The sequence below is a fragment of the Acanthochromis polyacanthus genome, chromosome 21 (genome assembly GCF_021347895.1).
Source record: "Acanthochromis polyacanthus isolate Apoly-LR-REF ecotype Palm Island chromosome 21, KAUST_Apoly_ChrSc, whole genome shotgun sequence".
Lineage (NCBI taxonomy): Eukaryota > Metazoa > Chordata > Actinopteri > Pomacentridae > Acanthochromis > Acanthochromis polyacanthus.
The window spans coordinates 2,189,060-2,212,780 of record NC_067133.1 but is presented as its reverse complement, the minus strand read 5'-3'; the positions used below and the strand labels follow the sequence as shown (position 1 = coordinate 2,212,780).

Below are 23,721 nucleotides of genomic sequence, written 5' to 3'. Positions count from 1 at the left end.
TTTTCACCATTCTTAGGTTGGTTTAAAGGAATATTACACCTTAAATCTTTGAATGTTGACCTAAAAGGTTGGTTTCAGGAAGTATTTCACCTACAAGGTCCTCACACATCCACCTTAAAGAACATTCCACCAAAAACCCCTGGACACGCACCTAAAATGTTGGTTTAAGGACTACAGATGGAAATTAGCTTGAAGCTAAATCTGGTGCAACCATCTTTTTAATGTAACTGCACGCTGTCCTTTTACAAATAAACTTGAAACTAAACTAAACTTTAACCGAGTATTCCATCCAAAATCCTCAAGGAGACCTGAGGGGCTGGTTAAAAGGAATATTCCACCTAAAACGTCAAATATAGACCCGCAAGAGTGGTTTCGAAAAAATCCTTCAATGTAGAAAATAAGTTAGTGAATATTCCTCCTCAAATGTATATACACAACATATCTATAAACTATTTTGCTACTTTTTTGCTTTGTATATATCAGAATCAGAATCAACTTTATTGGTCATTGCACATTTTCATATACAATGAAATTATAATTATTTTGCTGTTTTTGCTCTCTTTTTTCTATAATTGGGTTTAGATAATGTATGTCGTATTTTTCTTTTTTTTGCTTATTTTTTCAATTTTTGGGTCTTACACGGTTAAACTTACTCGTTTTTTAACTTCAAACTATTCTCTCTCCCTCACTGGCTGTGTGACGAATTGATTCAACTAAGTATCTGAAGTTTATTGCACTTGTTTTCTCAAGTTTAACTCAACTCAGTTAGGTTTATACTCTCACAATCCACAAGATGACTGAACTAATTAAACAACTTTAGTCAACAACTTCAAGCTGAATTAATTTTTAAAATGGCCAGAAAGTTATTGCAGTAGAACACTGGGGGTCACTTAAAGGGCCCACAGCTAATTTTTGCCCTGAGGCTACCTGGGCCACCTGGCATGTTACTCCAGCCCTGCAGATAGAAACACTTTATAAAGACTATAAACTCATATTGAGGCTTCAGACTCCAGTAGGAGATAAAATACATCAACTACAACTTAAACAAAACCCTACAGGGATAAAGTATTAATTTATGTAATCGTTTTTAGGTACTAATGCTCATCTACAGCTGCGGCTCAGATGGTATAAATATCTGTTGTTTCTTCAGGGTGTGTGCGCGAGCCTTGTTGATGTGGTGCCCCGCGCGCACGCGCCTCGGACAGCCCTCTCCTGTCCTCGCGCTGCGCTCGCAGCAGCAACAACCTGGCAGGCAGCGTTCAGCGGCCGTTTCAGTGAAACTCAGCCTCCAGTCTATACACAAACACAGGTCCGGGAACCGCTCCAGGCCGCCGACACCGGACAAAAGTCGCCCGTTGAGGAGGAAGAGCCGCCGGTGCCGCCGCTGGAGCAGGAAAAAAAGACTTCAGGTGCAGCTTGTTAGCGTACTTTGATAGTGCAGTTTGTGCGGCATCTTACTGAGGACGGAAGATATCACAGTCGAAGGAGCCGAGTTTCCCCTTCAATAAGGTAAGTTTCTGAATCCAGCGGCTTTTCCTGCCTCCTACTTCCTTCATGTCCGACTGCTAACAGGGAATCAAACTCAAGCTTACATACCAGCAAACAGGAACCGTCAGGGAACCTACAAGGAACGTTTCCTGAAGCGTATTGTTTTGGGTTTGTTTTTTTTTTTAAATAGACTTTTACAAGAAAGTCGCAGTTTATTAACAGTAACCTTCAGGGAACGTTCCTTGAATGTTTCCTAAAGGTTAGTTTTGTTAGAATTTTGTAAGAAAGTCAGATTTTATTGTAAAAACAGTCTAGAAAAGAGGAGCTTTCAAGAAACTTTTATCACAGTTTGTTGTATACACAATCCAGAAAACGGTAACCTTCATGGAAGCTTTAAGGGACGTTCCTTGAATGATTCCTAAAGGTTAGTTTGGTAGAATTTCGCAAGAAAGTCACAATTTATCATGAAAACAGTCTAGAGAAAAGTAGCATTCAGGGAACCTTGATCACAGTTCATTGTGCACACAACGCAGAAAACGGTAACCTTTGGGGAACGTTACTTGAATGTTTCCTCAAGGTTAGTTGGGGTAGAATTTTGCAACAAAGTCACAGTTTATTGTAAAAACAGTCTACGAAAGAGAAGCTTTCAGGGAACCTTTATCACAGCCCATTGTACACACACAACCCAGAAAACCGTAACCTTCAGGGAACCTTTGCGGAACATTACTTGAATGTTTCCTAAAGGTTAGTTGGGGTAGAATTTTGCAAGAAAGTCACAGTTTATTATAAAAACAATCTAGAAAACAGTCTATATCAAAGAGAAAACTTCAGGAAACATTACCAGAACATTCTCTGAAGGTTAGTTTTGGTGGAATTTTGCAAGAAACTGAGTTTGTTGTGAACGCAGCCCAGAAAAGAGGAGCATTCAGGGAACCTTCAGGGAACATTGCCGAAAGGTTTTTTTCTTGTAGAGTCTTCCAAGAAAGTCCCAGGTTATTGTAGACACACCCCAGCAATCAGGAACCTTCAGGGAACATTATCAGAACATTGTCTGAATGTTTGTTTTGGTTGAATGTTTCCTGATGGATAGTTTTTGTTGAATTTCACAATAAAGTCACAGTTCTTTTGTAAACACAGCCCCAAAAAGATGACCCTTCAGAGAATGGCACTTGAACATTTCCTGAAGATTAGTTTCTGTGGAATTTTACAAGAAAGTTCCAGAAACGTTTAGGGAACAGACATAAATTAAGGTTCCTGTTTGCTGGGATGTTGCCTTAATTTGAAGGCTAACAGATCTATCACCACATGCTTTTATCTTCTCGTATGTACATCTGTTTTTGCTCTTCTCCCTAGTTTTGCGATATTTGTCCTATAATTCCAACATAATCCTTACATTTAAAGCCTTGTTTGTGTCCATCGATGTTCGTGTCTCGTCCTAATGAGAGAACAGATGTGACAGCTGCCAGCTAATCAATAGTGGTCATTTCCCATCCAGTCTGCTTTGCTGGCTCCTGGCTCAGCAAACAGTGCCAGCTGAGAGACCTGGCTGCACCACCGTCAGCTCCTATATGCCATTATGGCTTCTATTTGTTTTTCTGGAGATAATGACACTCCTTTGTGCTATAAAGGAGCTGCTCGTCTCATCCGTCCTACAGCTCCGTAAATGACTAGTTTCACCACATGGAGGGTTTGTGTCTCTTCTGAGATGACTGGCATGATACCGTGGCAGGTGCTGATGTGGGACTCTTTATTAAAGCCACTGAAGCTGTTCGGCCTCTTTTGATAAGTTGAGTCAATGCTGTTGTTGCCTCATGTTGCTCTACAGTGTTCCCAGACATCATCAGTAATTGTCAGAAGGGAGAAAGCTTCATAATTGCCCTCAGCTATACTGCTATAGTGTCTTCAGTACTTTACATACCCAGAGGGAACTTGACACCACAGACTTAAGCAACTGCATACCCGGAAAACTCTATAAAATCTTCTAGTTCATACAACATGTTTATAAAAAAGGGGAAGATGGTTTAAGAAATGTCAAAACTAGACCATCTTTGCCTGCAGACATCATGAGCTTCACAGTAAATACAAAGGACATGTGACTGGGTTTACCTCAGGCTTAAGCTGAGCTAATGAGAGAGTTGAAATCAGAAAATGTCATTTTAAAGGGGATGATTCAATGCTATGTGATGTGTAAGTACAGAAAAATGTACCTCGGGGACCCCACAGGGATCATGTGATTTGAGATTAGAAAGACTTGAGAATTATGGCTTTATGTAATACTCAGAAAACACATTTCAGAGGAAAAGGGTTGTTTTACAGTGAATGTACCTAGGCTTTGCATTCGTGACAAAAAGTTGTGAAAGAGCATTGTGTCATTTTTCTCACCATCAGTCAGAAGTGGTGTTTTATTACGACATCAACCACATGAGATTGCACGGGATGGTGTGTATAAAGTCAATCAGAAGAACAAAAAATTACATTTCATGTCTGGATCAGTCCTTAAAATGAACTGCAAGTCTTTCAACAAGTCTCAGCGTTGCAATGTTTTCACCAGGCTTATAGCATATCTGAAATTACTACTAATTACTGGAGTTGCTGCTGCTGAAAACTTCAATCTGAATGTTCAGTTTGACATTGTTGTTGCTGGAATAGTTACAAGAAAACTGTCTGAGATTTTATGTTGGAAATCGGTGCATTAAGGTGTCTCTCTTTGTCTGTCTGTCTATGGTTTGTGTTGCATTATTACTGTTGGGTCGGTAGTAGGTATAGTTCAGGTTAGGCTAAGTCTCCAGTGACAGTAAACATGTGTATACGTAGTAAACAATTTGCTCAAGGCTTCTTTAATCTCTCAGTAATGATCCTCCTCTCTTCCTCTTTTTTTCCATCGCCCTTGGTGGTGGTGAGATAGATATCTCTATCCTGCTCTGGAGACCTCCATCTGGCAGGTTAAAAGCTGTGCAAACTCACTGCTTTGACCGCTAATGGATCTTGCAGGCAGCTGAGTCCTAGTCTGGTCTCCACGGAGACGAGTCTCGGCGGAGAGAGGCCGAGCTGCAGCGATTGATCAGCTTTGTGTGTGTTAGAAAGAATAGACATGGCTTACTCTCTGCTCTCTGCTCTCCTTTTCACACCCAAAGCTGAGCGGCTGCTCTCCTCCTCCCTCTGTCTGGATGACTGACAGTAAAAGGCCTAATGGCAGGTAATCTCATACCTGCCCCCAGAGAGATTACATTGAGATTAATGGTTATAATGGAGGCAATTGGCATAGCTTCCCATTCCCATTTTAATAGCACTATTCCTAGCTGTAACTTTCAGAAATATTTTATAAATGTGAGTTTGAAACTCTAAGTTAGTTGTTCAAGGTGATTTGTGGAGTTTTCAGAAGCATTTTTGAATTATTTAAATTATACATTGTTTACATCTTGCAGTCCTCTTTTTTTGCAATCACAAAAAAGAGGACTGCAAGAGGACTGCAACAAAACTCTACTACCTCTTCATGAAAACACTGCTTTGCAGCAGTGGAGCTCAACAGGGAACCTTAAAGGCACCATCGATGAACTGCAGCATCTGGCCAGATACCTGTGCTTCTCTCACAACCCAAAATAATTTAATGTAAATTGGCTTTAATAAAATTTGATGATTAAAAACTCATCAAGTGAGGAAAACTGGCGGTTGTTTCCTTGTTCTAGCTACTTTCAAGTGAGGATTTGCTGCTTTTCTTATTATGATATAATGAACTGTACTGTATCATTTGTATGACACATACAGTCATTATTAGATCACTGCAGAGGACATTATATTGACTTATTGTCCTTTCTTGGAGCCTTCTTCTAACCCAAACCATCACTATGACTTTGCATGTACTTTTATGCTGGTAGTTTCTGCATAGTGTGGTGTGATTTATGGTTGTTTGCTCTTTCATGTATCCATCATGAATTGGTGTTCCTCTTCCACAGAATGGGGCTGGTGCATTTTTCCAGGAACCTTTTACAAAGTTAGCCTTCTATTATGAGTAACACTGTTGTACCTGGCAGTGATGAAGTAGAATATGCTGGCCATCAGCCCAGGTAGCTGGTTAACTAGCATTTAGGACACTTAGTAAAAGCATTATGCAGAGAACACTTAATTCATATAGTGTGTGATCAGCAGTGCACCATTATTATCAGATTTTATTGCTTCTTCATTACAGAAAGTTCACATATGCATAGAGAAGGGAAGCACAGGAAAAGATCTGTACAAAACCTAATAATTTCTGTGACAAATTAAGCAGTTAATTCACTTATCTTACTGTTGACATGGAAAAGTCATCCATTTCTCTTGATATTGTTCCTCCTCGTGCTCTTATCCCACAAGTTACCTGCTACATCTCCAATATTTCATTCCTGATTTTCGACCGTTCATCTTTGTTTGGGTTTCTGCCTTCTACCATCTTTCCATGATGGCCTTTTACAAGCTGCCAACAGGATTTCATCAAATATCAGTCTTCTCTTCAGCCTTTGATGCAAAAAAAAAATGGGTCAAAAGTAACCCAAATCCACTGGACAATGGGTATCTCCTGTCCCACACTGTGCATCAAAAAGTTAACACAATCCCTACTCTTATGATACCAAAGTACATATCTGTATATTACATAGGTATGTCCTGGCCCAAAATATTTGATAATAATCATATGAATATTTCACCAAAACTCTGCAATTCCAAGACAAAACCAAAGTATTTTCGTTACCCTACATTGTGTCCTACATAGTTGTGCCGCAGACAACTATTTACTCTAAAATTTTGTTGTACTAAAAATCGGATTGTCATTCTTCCAACAGTGTTCTATCCAAGTACGTGACCATAGTGTAAAGTTTCTTCAAATATGTAACTCAAATTCGTCTTTTGAAATGTTCACACTCAGTTCCTTTTCCATTTATGCTTTATGTATAAAGTTGTTTCATCTTCTCTCCCTTAGATGCTGATATAATGTGGCTTTATTTCTTTAAATTGTGAATTTTAATTTGGATTCGTATTACCCCATTTTTATCCAAAATGCTTAAAACAAGCATTTGATTCTTTACATTGGGATCAGTACTTGTCTAAATATTCTAACCTCACAGTTTACTCACCACTTTTTCTTTGTGATCATTTCAGCTCTTCCTGTCAGGAAACTGATGCATAACTGATAATTTTATGTGAGTGCAGAGTGTTGGTCACATGATAAGAGGTGGTTAATGTGGGGGATTGTACCAGTCATCGCCTGGGTTCAAATATGGTGTTGGGGTTGATTGTGAAAACCCTTGAACTGTCATACACCGTGTACCGCTACTTGATATCATATGATCTGTGTTTCATACCGAGGCCACAACATGACTGACTCTTGACCCGGTTCCATTCAGTGGTGATGACTGTGTGCTGTGGTTTCAGAGGTTGACAAAACTACCAGGTGAACCCAGTGTAGAGAATATTTTGTCACACGGTGAATGCGTTAAACAATAGGTAGAATACATTTTTCACTGATGATGGGAGAGTCGGACCGCTGTACAAAGTCTTCTCCAGAACATCCCAAAGATTCTCAGTGTGGCTGAGGTCTGGACTCTGTGGAGGACAATCCATCTCATGCTCCCTGATCCACTCAGTCTCAATGTGACCCCATGAATCCTGGCATCGTCATCTTGGAACATGCCCATGCCATCAGGGAAGAAGAACTCCACTGATGTAAAGACCTGGTCATTCAGTGTAGTCAGTGGACCTCATCAGTGGTTTTCTTAGGCTTACACAGCTGTTTAGTCACCATCCTTTGAGTTCCCTTCATGTGGAAATGTTCTTACTTTCACTATTAAACAGCCGTGAGTTCTACTGTTGATTTCCTACGATAGCTTGTTCCTGGAAGATGATGGTTTTCCACTATCCTTCAGGTTTTAATAATGCATTGGACAGTTCTTAACCTAAGTTTCAGAAATCTCCTTAGTTGTTTTCTTTGCTTGATGCAGGCCAATAATTTGACCCTTCTGAGACAGATTAACATCCTTTCCATGACCACAGGATATGTCTTCCAACATGGTTACAAAATGAGAAGCTCTTCACTGCTTCGGCTAGGGTTAAATAAGTTGTTACAGCTGAAATGTATTCATCACTGCAGTAATTATGCAATGGAAGGTTCTTACCTATTGGCTTAGTTAAATCCAGGTAGTGACTTTTTTTAGTAATTGCAACCTTTTGCTATGTCGGCTATCCTTAGTTATTTTGGCCACAATGCTGTAAAATGCTTCTGGTTGTAGCATTTCCAGCAAATACTTTATGGTATCCTAAATTTTGAGATTGATTTCTCCTTCTCCCCACTCTCTAGATGGCATCAAATGACTCTCGGCTGCAACAGCAGCCCTCACAGAAGGATGCAGCTGACCAGAACTTTGACTACATGTTTAAGCTGTTAATCATTGGCAACAGCAGTGTGGGGAAAACCTCCTTTTTGTTTCGCTACGCAGACGACTCCTTCACCTCTGCCTTCGTAAGCACCGTGGGCATCGACTTCAAAGTTAAGACTGTCTTCCGCAATGACAAGAGGATCAAGTTGCAGATCTGGGTGAGTTATTTAAAGACGCAATGCTTTGTGGTTTTGACTTCTGGTGTTAGACTGCATCACCCCACTGCCATTTGTAACAAAGAGTATAAAGAACAGTTTTTGTCTGCCATTGCAACCAAACGAAATACTGCTCATTTATCACTATCCCAGTCTGCTCTAAAGCTGAGCTGTATGTGCATTCTGCAGAAACAGATTGTTCCAAAGTGGATGCTCTGTTCATTTGTACATTTTATTGCTTTGTAAGTAAAGAAACAACAGAATATAAAAAAATGAAACGCTTGTTCGCATCAGAACAGTTTTAATGGACGATTGTCTGCAAAAATAGAAGGCCTAAGAGAGGACTTCTAAGATGTTTGTCTTAAACTGTGTTCATTGTGCAAGTTTAACCTGCGAATTGTGCAAGTGTAAAAAGTATGACTTCCTCATGTTTTCAGACACATTCTTACTCCCTTGCTGGAAGTCAGGGTTGAGTGATTGTGAGTGACGGTCTTATCTTAGATCTGGAGGTACTTCGGCTTTCAGAAAATGTTTTCTGATTGTTTTGACCACTTGGGTGTCAGTGGAAATAAGCTGAAAACTTTTTCATCACTGTCTTTATAGTAAATTAATTAAACTTAGCTTAGAGGATATTTCATCTTTAGCATTTTGCTGAGGCTGCGTTTTGATATTTTTGCCTTTGTCCTCAAAATTGTTAGAGCAATATCTGGTACGATTTGACATGAGCAAACAAGCAACACTTCTAAACTGAGAAGTGGTCGGTTGACATGGGTTCGTTAACTGCAGATGGCAATTATTAATAGTTAGGTGGCAGATAACTGACATAAAATGCCTTTTTAGGTTTTTAGCAGCTATAACATGGAACAGTTTGGCAACATATCAACAGATGAGCAGTTATGGTAACAGCATAGAGCTGATGATAATAAACAAACCACAGTGTTAACTTTTCTAATATCTAAGTTTAACAACTGGACTTGCTTGCTGTCCAACAACCATCCTTTCTGGCAAATTTCATAAATTGCAGAGGCTAGAGACGCTCCTACAATAGTTTTTAGAATCCTTTTAGCTAGTTTAGCTGCTAGCAGTCTTGCTAGATTACAATTTCAAACTAATTTAAAGAGTTTTTCTAACCAAAAGGCCAAAATTAATCTAATTATAGAGATGTAAACACTGTGTATGGTGTAATAAGTGGCCAATTAAGCATCCTCACCATAAAAGCTAGAGTTTAAATCTTTGCGTTCTCTCTCAACACTGGGACATTCGCCAGTGTTTCACCTCGCCCACTGAGTATGGTGAAAGCTGCCACCACTCCAGTCTCTGCATTCATGTTTTATTTACCAGCCTTGTGAAATAATTGGCAGGTGACGCAATGAATTAATCAGCCACTGCCTCTGACCTCAAAATGGCATTTAATTGGCCCGATTAGTGAGTCTTTCACTAAACTCGAGGCCCGCTTACCAGAACTTTGGCTGCATGTTTAAGCTGCTGATCAGTGGCAACAGCAGAGTGTTTCAAAACTTCTACCTTCTCTTAAGCGGACCTTTTATTTCCAAGTTTTCCTACTTTCATTCTCAAGATATTGTGACGCCTTTTAGTTGTCTGTAACGATGTGCTGTGTGGTAATTATAGCAGGCAGGGTGTGAGAAACCGCTTATGAAATAATACAACAGTGCTGCTGTCGTGGTATTTACAGTAGCAGACAGGGTTTCTTTGTTGCTTTAAACCTTCAGGTGTTGATTCAATCGTTTTTAAAGTTGCGGTTTTATTGTGCTGTGACGAATAGCGTTGCCCTACTGAAGACTGATGTTCCTCTTTGCTACTTCAGTTTGTCATTTGTGTTAAGCATACACCTACTTTCTCACTGCCATATTTCATGAGTTTCTGGCTCTTATGTAGTGAGACAGATTCAGTCAGATGGACAAGTAAGATGAAAACAATCCGCTTTAAAAGGCAGCTCCACCAGATATTACACAAGTCAGATTGCTCATCATGAGGAGTACTGTTAAGCCTGTCAAAACATTGTATCATGTCTTCTGTAGGTTGGGCTGTTGTCTTCACGTCTTGTGCAACCTAATGGAGACAGCTAGGTCTAACTTCTTGTTTTACTTTTATTGAACATTTGCTCAGAATCTGCTCCAAATTAACTGATGCAAGATCAAAGAAGTTGTTGGTGTGACTACATTTTGTTACAATGGATGGCCAAAAAGTCAAGCATGAACTCTGAAAACAACAGCTTATATAACGTCTCAGCAAACAACATGACAGATTATCTAAAATCAGCAGTTCTGAGTTATGTTCCTCAGCAGTTCTTGAGCTGGGATCACCTGCTGATACAGGTCTATTTTCAGAAATCAGAAATATTGGTGCGCTCCAGGTCTGTTATTGTGATATCGGTGTAAAATGACCAGGTTGAAATCATTAAATATTGCTTAGAAGACTTATTTATAAGACTAGCAGGCAGGTAGATTTAGTGAATGTGGAGATAATATGTCAGCTGATTGAAGAGTAGATATAGTCTCCTTCTGAGTCTTTTGAAAGGCGAGGACATTTAGGGAAAGTGTAACAAGAAGACTCAATCTAGTTGCATTTTGGAGAAGTGTAGAATTCATTGCTTTTAGGATTTGATCCAAACTAGGGACAAAAAATCTAATCTTAACCTCAGCTGTTTTGTTTTTGCTTCCTCATGTTCTCATTTTAACACCCCACTTTTACAGAAGCAGAGTAGCTAAATTTACACCCGCTGTCAAAAGTTTTAGGACACTTTCTCATTCACATAAAGTAGAACCTGTTCTACAACTTTTGACAGGGGGTGTATCTACCAAATTTGGTACACATATGCAGCACATCAGGCTGAACAAAAAAGTCAGTGACAGCCACATTCCAAACCCAACAGGAAGTGAGCTATTTTGCGTTGAATGTCAGATTTTGCCCATTTTTCATTTTTTTCTAGAGCGAACTCCTCCTAGGGGGAAACTCCAATTCACCTCAAATTGGGCCAGTACATACAGGAGGCCTTAATGATCCAAAGTTATTAAAATCTTTTTCCAAAGTCAAAGGGCGTGTCCGTGGCGGCCTCTGGAATTTTGATCCTTCACCATGAAATTTCAAATGCTGTGTAAATGCCCTGAACATGCTCCAATCTGCCTGAAACTTTACATGTATGATCAGAGTCCTGCCCTGATCACATCCATGTGATGAAATACACCCCCTGTCAGAAGTTGTCGGACAGGTTCTACTTTATTTGAATGAGACAGTGTCCTAAAACTTTTGACACCTGTAAAGAAATGGTTTAACTGGTTGAAAAAGCTAGTTGACATTTGATTATCTTAGCTTAACGACTGGAAACAGCTGGCTTGCTTCTACAAAATAAGCCGGATCAACACCTCTGACAGCCTCAGTAAAAACTGAACCTTTGTGTTCTTTGTGCGGGTGTCGTATTGCACGGCAAGGTGTATCCTTAATTTCTCCACCGCGTGCACGTTCCTTACGCCACACTGCATATCCTATTGATATACATTGCTGACGCTGCTCAAACAAGATGATTCATTTGAACCAACAATCTGTGAACTGCTGTATGATATCCAAACAGTGAGTGAATTGAATCAGCAGCAGAGGAGCCAACACCAAAACACACACTCACCTTCCTGACCAAACATGTGTCTCTTTATAAATGAAGTGCAGAGTGATATTCTAGCAGCTGAGGAGGGAGAAAGAATTAACCGTAATGACGCAGGGATGTCAAACATGCTGCCCGCGGATCAAAACCGGCCCAAACTAAAATTTTAAAAATAATTCTGAGACCTTGACAAATTGTAATACTAGATTGGTCTTTTGTTATTCAGTGTCTCGTTTTTTGTAATATTTTGTCATGTTTTTGTTGTTTTTTTGTCTGACTTTTATCATTTGTCTCATGTTTTTGTCGTTTCTTGTTTTTGTCATTTTGTGTCTCATTTGTGTCATTTTTTGTGTTGTCTGTTTTTTTTGTCACTTTTTTCTCATTTCTGGCGTTTTGTGCTTCCTTTTTGTCCTGTTGTTGTCATTTTTGTTTCAATGTTTTGTGTGTCATTTTGTTTAACATTTCTGCATTTTTTTTGTCTTGTATGTGTTGTTTCTCCATTTTTTTTTGTCATTTTAGCTTTTTTGTCTAATTTTTTGTTTCATTTTTGTATTGTTTCTTGCAGTTTGTCTAATTTTTTGTCAAGTTCTTTCTCGCTTTTGTAATATTTTCTCATTTTTGTCATTTTACATCTCATTTTTATCTTGTTTTTGTTGTGTTTTGTCTTTTTTGTCTGACTTTTGTCGTTTATCTCGTTTTTTTTCTCGTTTTGTTTCTTGTTTTTGTCATTTTGTGTGTCCTTTTTGTCTCGCTTGTGTTTTTGTCATACTTTTGTGATTTTGTGTTTTGCTTTATTCGTTGTTGTGGTTTTTTTGTCTTGTGTTGTTTGTCCATTTTTTGTTGCTTTGTAACTTTTATGCCTAATTTTTTATTTTTGTTTATCTCATTTTTTTGTCATTTTGTGCCTCACTTTGTCATTTTGCGTCTCATTTTTATAATATTTTGTCTTGTTTTTGGTCTGACTTTTGTCAATTTGGCCATAAAGTAAAATACTGTCTTGTTCAGTTCCAGAAAACTGCCACTAAATGTTGTGTGCCTTTTGTAGACACTCTGATCTGTAAGTTGTAACGTGTAAATGATAAACTGAGACTGAATGCTGCTGAAATTTAACTTATTTTTAGAATAGAAAGATAATTCCTTAAATTTGAACATTTTCAGAATGTACTTTTTGCACTAAAACAAAGTGGAAAAACGTGGAGTTGTGGTTATTTATAGTTTTTTATGCTGTGATTTTCCCTGGGCTGAATGTGGCTCCTGAACTAAAATGAGTTTGACACCGCTGTTCTAATGTGTATTCTGTAGTTACCGGATAAGCGGATTTTTGAGAAGGTTGGCAGAGTGTGTGTGACGCAAGTACTGAGGGTGCTGTTGAATGACACAAAAAAATGGCATTTCCTCGTCTCAGGAAGCAGAGGAAGTTCCCTATCAGCTTCTGACGGGGACATAATGAAGATATACTGCAGCACAAGTGTAGTTAAAGGGCGTGGGAGCAGCAGAGTCCTCCCTTATGTGGGTTAATAATCAACCCTGTGAAATTTCCTGACTGTTAAATTCATGTTGACTACCATCTGCGAGAGATTTCACCAGATCCTCAGACAAAGAGTGTTGTTGATGAGCCCACTCTGCCAGCTGCTCGCCTCGCTTCGCGTCACGTATCGTGGAAACAGGTTTCCAGATAACACGCCACATGGCCCCCTGCACAGCGAATACACAGAGCTCCAGCATATGTACGATGTGTTCACACTGTGTGCTCGTTTTGTTTACATCCCTCCTTTTTTTTGTGGCACGGAAATATGTTTCGGATCTTTAAGCAAACACGCACACCTTTAGCACACTTGGTATCAACACATATATTGTGTAGGTAACCCAGGGGGTGATGTCCGAATATAAACGCAGGTGACGCAGGGTCCCAAAGACGTCAGAGTCTGAGTGTGCGGAAGCCTGATTAAACTCCTCCCTATCTACATATATATATACACGAGGGAGCAGCTTTTGTTTAGCGTTTGAGGCTGATTGTAGCAACCCTGGAGACAGTCTATTTGGTTAGTCTGCCTTTTATGCTGCCAAATATTTGATCATCTCTGCATGGATGAGATAAAGATGGACCTGGAATATTTCATGCGTCGCTCAAACAAAAATAAACCCTGACAGCTGGAAGACTGTATAAAGGCTAACGAATAAATCAGGGGTTCGTCTGCTGTGCCTGATGGAAGGATTTATGCAGCAGACTGACCTCTGTTCTCGTCCCTTTTTTTGTAAAGTGAGATGGATCGTTTGACAGTCCGAGCTGTCATGGAACATTCATAACCCTCAATGGCCTCTGGTTACCTGGACAACTCACTCCTCCTCCTCCTCCTCCTCCTCCTTTTCAAAATGAGGAACACATCAAGCAAACACCTCAACAAACACACACACAGTGGCCCCTGATGCAAATGAGGGGCTCAAACGGGTTACCAAGGAGCCGTGATAGTGAAGTTTCTCTCCCAGCTCAGTCTACCTGTTTGATCTTTTTTGCTTTGAACACCCACGAAACTATACTGAGCCGCTGACTGCGATATGGCACACCGCCTCCGTTTAATTAGAAGATGCTGCTGATAGACGGGTCACTCCTTATGGCTGGAAGGCAGCGCTGCGCCGCGGACACGCCTTCTCTGTACTCTGTGAGGCTTTCTTATCTGTACGTTTGCCGCCGCTGGCTGCTTATTGAAGCAAGCCAGGAGTCCAGATTTGATGAAAAAAGACTGTGGCAGGAGCTGATATCTAAATGCCATCTTTTTGTAGAGCGTGCGGAGTGGGAAAAGTGGCATTTTGATGTGGTAATGAAGCCAGCTGCTTGGGAAGGCGAGAAACGCATTAAGGTTTAATGCAATCAAAGCTTTGCCCGTCTACACAGGATCCACAGCTGTCCTTCTCAAATGTTGGAACCAAACATAAAACTGACTTGAATTTAGTTAGAAAATGCTTTAGATGACCCGGATTAAGTATAACAAACTTGCTGTCAGTGTTACGGCAGTTAAAACTGATGCCGACCATTATCTGTCATCATCTACACCAAAATATAATTTAACAGGGTTGGGTGTTTTTGAAAGAGGTAATGTGAGAAATAATGTCAAATACAGATGTGTTTCGTATTATGGGATGGACTTAGTGATGATTAGAAACTGTGTAGATCTCTGTTGAGTTTCAAAAAAGCGTTTGAAAGGTAAAAAACTTAAGGATTACAATGTGAAATGATTAAGAAGTAAATCTTGTTTTGTGTTTTTCTTTCATTTCTTGTATTCCTGATATTCTGAGTTATTTACATGATGGGCTGAAATACGCCTCGGCTTCAGCCCATTCCTCTTTCGGTTACTGACCTTGTTATATTTTTCTTTTTTAAAATTTTTCGTTTCTTTTTTGTGAGTTGGGGGAAAAAACATTTACTGCAAGAATGTCTAATAATTAATTGTCAGTTGCATGCACAAAATTAAATTGTAACTGAAATAAACCATTCATTCATTGAGTAGTGTTTTTCAAGTTAGGTAGAGATATGGGATAATTCTTAATACCGATGAATGGAAATCAGTTGATAAATAGCTATAATAAAATATTGAATTAATGTTGAGCTTCTGCCATTGCAAGTGATAGTATTACAACATCCAGTTTAAAATGATTTCAGATGAATATACACTCAAAAATATAAACGCAACACTTTTGTTTTTGCTCCCATTTTTTTATGAGATGAACTCAAAGATGTAAAACTTTTTCCACATACACAATATCACCATTTCTCTCAAATATTGTTCATAAATCTGTGATAGTGAGCACTTCTCCTTTGCTTTTCAGAGTGTCCTTTTACTGTGGGCAGTCTAAGCACACCTGTGCACTAATCATGGTGTCTAATCAGCATCTTGATATGGCACACCTGTGAGGTGGGATGGATTATCTCAGCAAAGATTTAGAAAGATTTGTGAACAATATTAGAGAGAAATGGTGATATTGTGTATGTGGAAAATGTTTTAGATCTTTGAGTTCATCTCATAAAAAATGGGAGCAAATTTTCTCGGAACGTCCCAAGTTACACACTTTCTAATGAGGTCCAGGCTTCCCTCTGTAAGGTCTTCAATACTCAAGTTCCTTTGAGCTTTGATGTTCTGTATTTGGGCCGTATGTATTTTTTGGAACAAAGAAGTCGGATTAAGTTGTTTCAATTGCTTTTGGCGGCTAGCAAAAAAAAAAAAAAAATTACACGAGGATGGTTCAACCCTGTTCCGCCATCCTTAGATGATTGGACTGGAACAATTCTCGAGATATTTCGGATGGAAAAGTTGACTTATCAACTAAGAACTCAAATTGACAAATTTTATAAGATCTGGAACAAATGGATTATACTGTATTTGTTACCCCCAAAAGAGCAGATTTTATTTAATCTCACTGGCAATATTGTTTTGTAACCTAAAGTGTGCTATTCTCTTGCTTGATAAGGCAGTGGCAGTCAGCCCCAGGTTCTGTTTTGTTTTTGTTTTGTTTTTTTGTTTATTTGTCTGTTTTTTAGGAAAATGGAAGGACTTTAGTGTCTATATTTATAAGAGTTATTTAAATTGTACTATTTTCTGTCCTTTCCAAATAAACACAAAATTAAAAAAAAAAGAAAAAAAGGGAGCAAAAACAAAAGTGTTGCGTTTATATTTTTGTTGAGTGTACTATATATGCAACATGATGGCTGATGTCAGTAAAGGTTTATTTCACTCGTCTTTCAGCCTCTTCATGGGGGCATCAGAAAATAAAACATAGACCACTTTATAACCCGTCCATCTACAAGTCTGCGTTCTGGTTCCAGATGTTTCTGAATTCAAGCACGGCATTAGAAAAGACCTCTCACTCTAATATAAAACTGCTGAATGTGCTCCACCTGGAGTTTGTTGTTGGCGACTCAAAGCTGACATGATTTGGACAATAGTGCCCTCTTGTGGTTCAAAATCTGTTTTTTTGTTTGTTTGTTTTTTTGTGCTTGCTTGCCCACCTTAATAGATGTGAAAAATAGTTTGGATGTGGTGACTGATCATTCTCTAAAACGTGTTTGTGTGGATGCAGGATACAGCAGGACAGGAGCGCTACCGAACCATCACCACAGCCTACTACAGAGGAGCCATGGGCTTCCTGCTCATGTATGACATCACCAACCAGGACTCCTTCAACGCTGTGCAGGACTGGTGAGTTGGAGGTGTTTTCTCTCTAACACTCTTAACCTGTTTCCATCGATACTACAGTTAAAAATGATCCCAAAGTGAAGCTCAGAGTGTTAATACCGACACCAGGAGCTTGGGTTTCTGGTCAGATGTGTGGGTTTGTTGGCTTATCTAAAAAAATTCTCAAGACTTTAATGGAAAAATGTGAAGTTAGACCACAGACAGATGGGGAAGTTGTCAGTTTATTTGTCATTTGCAGTATAAAACCACATTGGAAAGAGGTGCAAGAAGTGCACTGTCAACATCTAAAAACAACAAACACAGGAGAAAAATAAGACCAGAGAACAAATGCCACATAAAGTACTAAAATCCAATAAATAGTTCATAAGAAAATTTTTAAAAAACATATTAGAATCAAGGTGCATTATTTAGAGCCATCACAGCGTTTGGTATGAATAGCGCCACCATGTGGTCAGTTATGAAATGTGAGGCGTAAAAGCAATCTGCCTCTGCTTTTCAGAATGACTCACAGCTTCATGGGTGCATACATGTCATCTCTTTCTTCCCGGAAAGATTTCTGCCACTTTTGCATAATTACCTCCGCCAAGGAGGTTATGTGACACCCGGCGTCTGTCTGTCTGTCTGTTAGCAAGATAACTCAAAAACGCCTGGGCAGATTCAGATGAAATTTTCAGGGGATGTAGACTATGGTAAGAGGAAGAGCTGATTTAATTTTGGTGGCAATCCGGAAAGGATCCTGGTTTCTGGATTACTTTGAATTTTTTAGTATGTGGTCCAAAATATGACGAAAACATCATAGGTTAGTATGTCGTCCAACAAATTGGAGCAAGGTGTCCAGATAGCTCAACTGGTTAAGAAGGTGCTTCATAAACAGAACTGTGTCAGAGACGCAGGTTTGATTCCAGCTCATGATCCTTTACTGCATGGGTTTCCTGTTATCCTCTCTATCCTTGGTGGAGCTCTGCACTCTCTGTGGACTTTTTGAGTATTTTATTTTTTTCACCTTATTCTCACCAAATGTTACTCAACATGTCTGGATGACCTTCACAAAGTTGTATTATCTAAACAATATAATTTGATAGTTGCTAACACATATATACATACTAATGTTCTTTCCTTTTAATTGCACTAAACAAATGTTATAAATGTATGTTGTTTTTCGTTCATATTTTACAAATGTCATGTATTTTACCTGCTTTTAATCTTGCAGACTTGACACCTTTGCTTCTGTCTTCCAGGGCGACACAGATAAAGACGTACTCATGGGACAACGCTCAGGTGATCCTGGTTGGCAACAAGTGTGACCTGGAGGACGACAGGCTTATACCCACAGAAGACGGCCAGCGGCTGGCGGAGGAGTTAGGTAAAAACCTCATCTCGTTAGCTGGAGACGGTTCTAGCTTTGGGTCGATGTATGTTCTAGCTTCCAGACGTCTGTTTTTAATTGCACGTCGATTGAAATCACATTTAGCTCCTCGCGTACCCTTTCTACCCCTCAGGTTTTCAGTTCTTTGAGGCCAGCGCTAAGGACAACATCAACGTGAAGCAGGTGTTCGAGCGTCTGGTGGACGTCATCTGTGAGAAGATGAACGAGAGCATGGAAGGAGACGTCAACCTGGTGGCCAACCACCGGAACCAGAGCCTTAAAGACTCATCGTCAGAGAGCCACGGGGGTTGTGCTTGCTAAACCATCTTCCTTTTTACCAAGTCTCACACACACACACACACACACACACACACACACACACACACACACACATAGAGTAATATTCACCTTATTAAAAACAACTTCTTCTCTGTGCCTGATCCGTGGGAAGTGCTGCTTCTTCTCTTTTCACCTGAGCCTCGCCAGGTTCTGCTTTGTCCGCAGCGAGTCGTAGGACAGTTAGCTGAGATAATCTTCATCAGCGCTGTCGGGCCCTCTCCTCCCCAGTCCTGCTATCTTTCCCCTGAGAGAGGCCCTTTCTCTCTGTCTCTGTCTCTGTGGTCTTGACCTCTCTGTTCTGCTGTGAGCTGATAGTTCACTAAAAACTGCCTGGCACTCTGACCACTGCTGCCACATCTGCTTTTGAAATTTACAGTATCTGAAACATCCATTCAGTCGGTGAATGTTTTTACAGTGATTCTAAACATGTTGAAGTCGCAGTTAAACTGCTGCATCTTTGTCATCTGTTGTTTCGTTTGAGATTCATGCAGCTTTGGTTTACCTTGTAGAAACATTTGGCACAGCTTTACGACAGCAGCCTTGCATATTTGTGCTACATGAGGTGAGACAGACAAGACTGGATTGATGAACAGCTATTTAAACTGCTGAACCATAGAAACAGAAGGTGTCATGCTTCTGTAACCGTAGCACTTCTTTTTTTTTTTTGCCTTACATTTATTCAGAGTGATGGGTTTTAGCAGCTTCAGAGAGCGGTACGCTGTCCAGTCACATCAAAAGTGCTTCATTCTCTGGACTGACCGATGAGGAAAAGCAGAAAATAGTTTTTTATATCTTGCGTAAAGTTATGTTATGCTTTAGAAGTCCTACTGGACAAGTTTAACAGTTTGGGAAAACCAGGAATCTGCTTTCTGTGTGATAGGTAAATGAGAAAACACCGGGTGAAAACAGATGGGTGACAGAAAGCAGTGTCTTCGTAAAGTGTTGTCCCTCCACAGGCAACCAAAACAGCTTCAGGGCTTCTTGGCAAAGATGTTAAAAGTCTCTATACTCTACTGGAGGGATGAACAGTTTGGTGTTTTGGTGTGGAAAACACCTCTGAGCTTGCATTGTGACGAAAGAGGATCTTCTTAAATGTGGAAAAAATGTACAGAAAAAGAGAAAACATACACTGGACACATTCCAAAATCTCAAATCAGGATAGAAATAGTTTATTATAGAACAGAGGTGTGAAATGTTTAGATTTATGCCTACTGCTTGCAGGTGGTTAGCTTAGCCTAGCTTAGCCTAGCGTAGCCTGCTTCTTTTTTCATAAGATTCAATCCCTACAAACTCATCTCTCTCCATCAAAGCTACATATTTAGGAACTTTCTTCCTTGAAAATAATCCCTTCTGGCTTTAAAAATGGCTTGCATGTGTGGAAAACTAATCAGCATATCTCCCAAAATGTCAAACTTTTCTTTCAAATCCAGTCTAGCTCTGCCTTCTGCCATTTTTTTTTTTTTGTGGGGGTTCATGTTGAGGGTAAATACTGAGCTGTGTCCTCATACATGCGTCACATCCAACGTGAGGAAGTCGTTGGTCACGTGACCTGCTTCATGTCCTCGCTTACTCCTTTGTGCTACTCTTTCTTTAATGCCCGCTCCCTCTTGCACATGCTTTCACCATGATAAACACACAAACACACATGAACACGCACCCAAACCGCTCCCATGGCTGCAGCACGGCAGAACAGTTGGCATGGCAACCCTACTAAAACTGAGTATTGACTAAGTGGTAAATTACCTTTTTTTTGTGTGTGTGTGTGTGTTACTGACATAATGACTGTTTAGTAGAAGTGCAGCGCGGTCTGTGTGTGTGTATGTACACAGAAAGGGGGAAAAACGAATAAGTCCTGCTGAAAATATCAGGAAGAACGACGACTTCATTCCCCCATTTCTGCAGCATTTGTCCTTTTTTTTTGCTCAAATAAACGCAGTTAGGAATTTTAATCGCGCCACGCTTTTGTCAGCAGTTAATTGTACATTTGATTGTTTGTGTTGTTTTGACATTTCAGTATTGAACCGACAACCCCTTCTGAAAACTGTGTCGAAATTTGAAGTGTCTTTGTTTGTACCACGACTCTATAATGGAAAAAACTTGCTAAATTTTGTGGGTTTTTTGCTGTTAATCGTCACATGCAGTGCCATTTGACCATCACTGTCCACGTGGTGACTACTGACTGTTTGTTAGTACGAATCCTCGCCTCTGTACAACGATAGCAACCTCATGTTTGCATGCCAAAGCCTTTTACTGTAACAGGCCGGGCTGCAGCTTTCTTACCAGCCTGTGGTCAGTTATCTCTCCTGTCAGTGTGTGCTGCTGAATAGTGATAGAGGTTTACAGATATCAGATAGTTATCGTCTCATCTGCACCACACTGAGCTTTAATGCAGAGATCTGGCGTAAGAGAGTTGCGTGCAAAGTCTCAAAACACTATTTGTGCAGTCTTGCAGTGTATTAGAACTGAATGCTGAGGCTTCTGGGGGCATAAAATATCTGTGATTGTTTCTCTAAAGGAGCTTATGATGGTGGCTGCTGCTTGAAAACGTAGTAAATGTGCTTAGATGGCACTACTCTAATAAGGAATTTTAATCAGTTCGTCCAGTATCTGCCATGTTGAAAACTCCTGACGCACTTGTACAAACACGTCTGTAGCATCAGAGCTGTTAGTCTTGCATGTGTTTCTTCTTTCTTACACGATACAACAAAAGTGAGTACACCCTGTGCAATATCACTTCAATACTTTGAGTATTTCCCTCTGGTGAATAGTCAAAAGCAAAAAATTCCAGGAAGACTTTATCGAAAACAAAACGACCAAAGTCGAAACTCGATGCAATGAGAGTGAAAACACCTGTGGTCACTGAAGCCAATTCCTTGAACATGGCTCAAAAATGACTTGTGACCTTTTCGGTTTTGGATTTACTTGCTGCGTTTATTATTCAGAAGACCTGAAAAGCTTGACTGAGACTTCACAACAATGGATAAGGAGACGGGACAATCAGTGACCAAGTAAAAATCAGTTGAATCACGGTCGCAGTAGTAACCAAAAGGTGCAACATGAGCCAAGTACCTCTAATCAGAGCTGCAGTTTTTATCCTCTTAAAGTGACGCCACATACGGTGGACCACCTGCAAATTTGAATTCTGACGATCAGATCGGCAGGGAGTTATTACTGGAAATTAGAGTTTCTGTGATGGAGAGTGAGAAGGACATCGTATAAAATCAGTGTCGACCTGTGAACGTGAAAAAGGAACATTAAAACCACGTTTCTCGGTCAGATGAAGCCAAGATCAATTTGTTTGGTTGAACAAACATGTTGGGGTCGTTCACATTTAGCTAAAGAACACATAATCCTGACAGTGAAGCGCAGATAGGTTGGGCTGCTTGAGTGCATGAAGTGTTGGGAAGGTGTCATTTGTAGATGCATCATGACTGTCTGAAGAAATCAGACAAGAAGACTCCCAGTCTACAGAAGCTTCCATGAGGAACATTCAGGCACGACAACAATCCAAAGCACGCTGGCAAAATCACAAGAGTTTCTGAAGAGGAAAGACGGATCCTGCAGAACAGCTTTCAGAGAAATATACAGCAACACAACCCATTCAGCAAAGAAAAACAAACAGAATGATGAACATCTCCGTAGAAATGCAGATGGGGACTGGGTCTGTCATCAAAAATAAAGGTTTAAAGATTTAAACTGGAAGGTGTAGTAACTTTTGCTGGACTGAGTTTCAACTGTGGTGTGTGTCTGTTTGCTGTTCTTTTAATAATTAATGCAGTTATTGTGAGGTGATGCGACTTGGACTCATTTGGTATTTACCTGACATTGCACAGGAGTGTACTCACTTGTTTATTTATGCTCTCTTTGTTCCTTTCTTAAAGACAGGAGATCACTTCACTTTCTCTCTTTATTTTAGATTTTGAGCGTGTTGTATGAAAGCATTGTTTAAAAAAACTGCATCTTGTAAACAACAAGGATAAATGGAATTTGTTGAAATGTGTACATGTGAAAATAAAGAATATATTCATTAGAAAAGGGAGAGCAGCCCTGCCAGTCATTCAGTGTTCGGTTCATTTTATGGATCACGTGTTCATGGCAGCTCGTTCTTTGTGGTTACGGCTGCAACCAGAGTGTGATTTATGGCCAGCCATCCCACCACCTAACCCCAAACATCAAGCCAGGGATTTAGCTTTTCACGGTTTATCTGAAGAAGCAGAGAAACCACACTCTTCCACTGTCCTTTACACCAATACAGGTTTCCTCATCCTCTTTTCCTGTCACCAGATACAACTATACCTTTCTTGTGCAGGGCCTCAGCTTCCACAGAGAGCTTCTAAACTTGACCTAAAGTGGCTCAGAGGGAGTGGACTTGAGTGTGTGAAAGCTGGTTTAAAGGTGTCATCATGCAGCTTTTCTGACTTTTTTTTTAAGTGATGTAAAAAGGCGCTGAATTGCATTTAAACTGCCGGGGATGGGCCGCTGAGCCGCCTGAGGATACTTATCATGGGTGAAGAAAGAGGCTTGTCTGCAGCTCTGATAATGTCAGGCAAACGAAGAAAACATACGGCTGCTGTCAGGAGATAAGAAACCGTTTAGGTCTGCTGCTTTCTGTTTCATGCAGGGATTAAAAAGTTCCTGAACTCCACCTCCTCAAATCTATCCATCCATCTATCTATCGATCTACACTGTAGAAAATGTTTGTAAATTTTCTGAATCACTGTAAATAAGTTAATCAGGAGACAACTATTTTGTTTTATGGAAACATGCCATAATATATTTACCATCAGTACTGTAATTTTTGCGTCTATTTCTTGAAAATAATACTAGTTTTCACAGTTAAATGTACGTGGAAAATGTCAAAAAATATTTTAAGAACATTTTTGCATTCATTTCATGTAAAAAAAACAAAACAATTTGTACCAATCCGAGGTACTTTTGTGTTAATTTCAAACATATGGTTTAATATTTATGACAGCTATGAACTCCATTTTGCTAGAAATACACATTAAATGTTAAATACACAAACTGTTGCGCTGATAATGTAAAACAATGTTGTAATATTTATAATAGGTCACAGAAACTTTATTTTATGTAGTGTTTTCATGTAAATTTTCAAGACAAATTAAAATTTCTTCAAAGGTTAAAACGTTTTCAAACAGTAAAA

General features: G+C 39.7%; 1 protein-coding gene across 1 annotated transcript; it reads left to right on the top strand.

The window, feature by feature from the left end:
• Positions 1–1,194: 1,194 nt before the first annotated feature.
• Positions 1,195–22,614, top strand: rab3db (RAB3D, member RAS oncogene family, b). Its single transcript, XM_022196437.2, has 5 exons — positions 1,195–1,509; positions 7,814–8,050; positions 16,737–16,855; positions 18,091–18,215; positions 18,352–22,614. The coding sequence occupies exons 2-5, from the start codon at positions 7,814–7,816 to the stop codon at positions 18,537–18,539; spliced, it is 669 nt and encodes a 222-aa protein (XP_022052129.1). The 5' UTR covers positions 1,195–1,509; the 3' UTR covers positions 18,540–22,614.
• Positions 22,615–23,721: the final 1,107 nt, after the last annotated feature.

Coding starts and splice junctions, on each gene's coding strand:
- rab3db (XM_022196437.2), top strand. CDS start 7,814: ATGGCATCAAATGACTCTCGGCTGCAACAGCAGCCCTCACAGAAGGAT. Junction 16,856..18,090: donor TTCAACGCTGTGCAGGACTG/GTGAGTTGGAGG, acceptor TCTGTCTTCCAG/GGCGACACAGATAAAGACGT. Junction 18,216..18,351: donor GCGGCTGGCGGAGGAGTTAG/GTAAAAACCTCA, acceptor TCTACCCCTCAG/GTTTTCAGTTCTTTGAGGCC.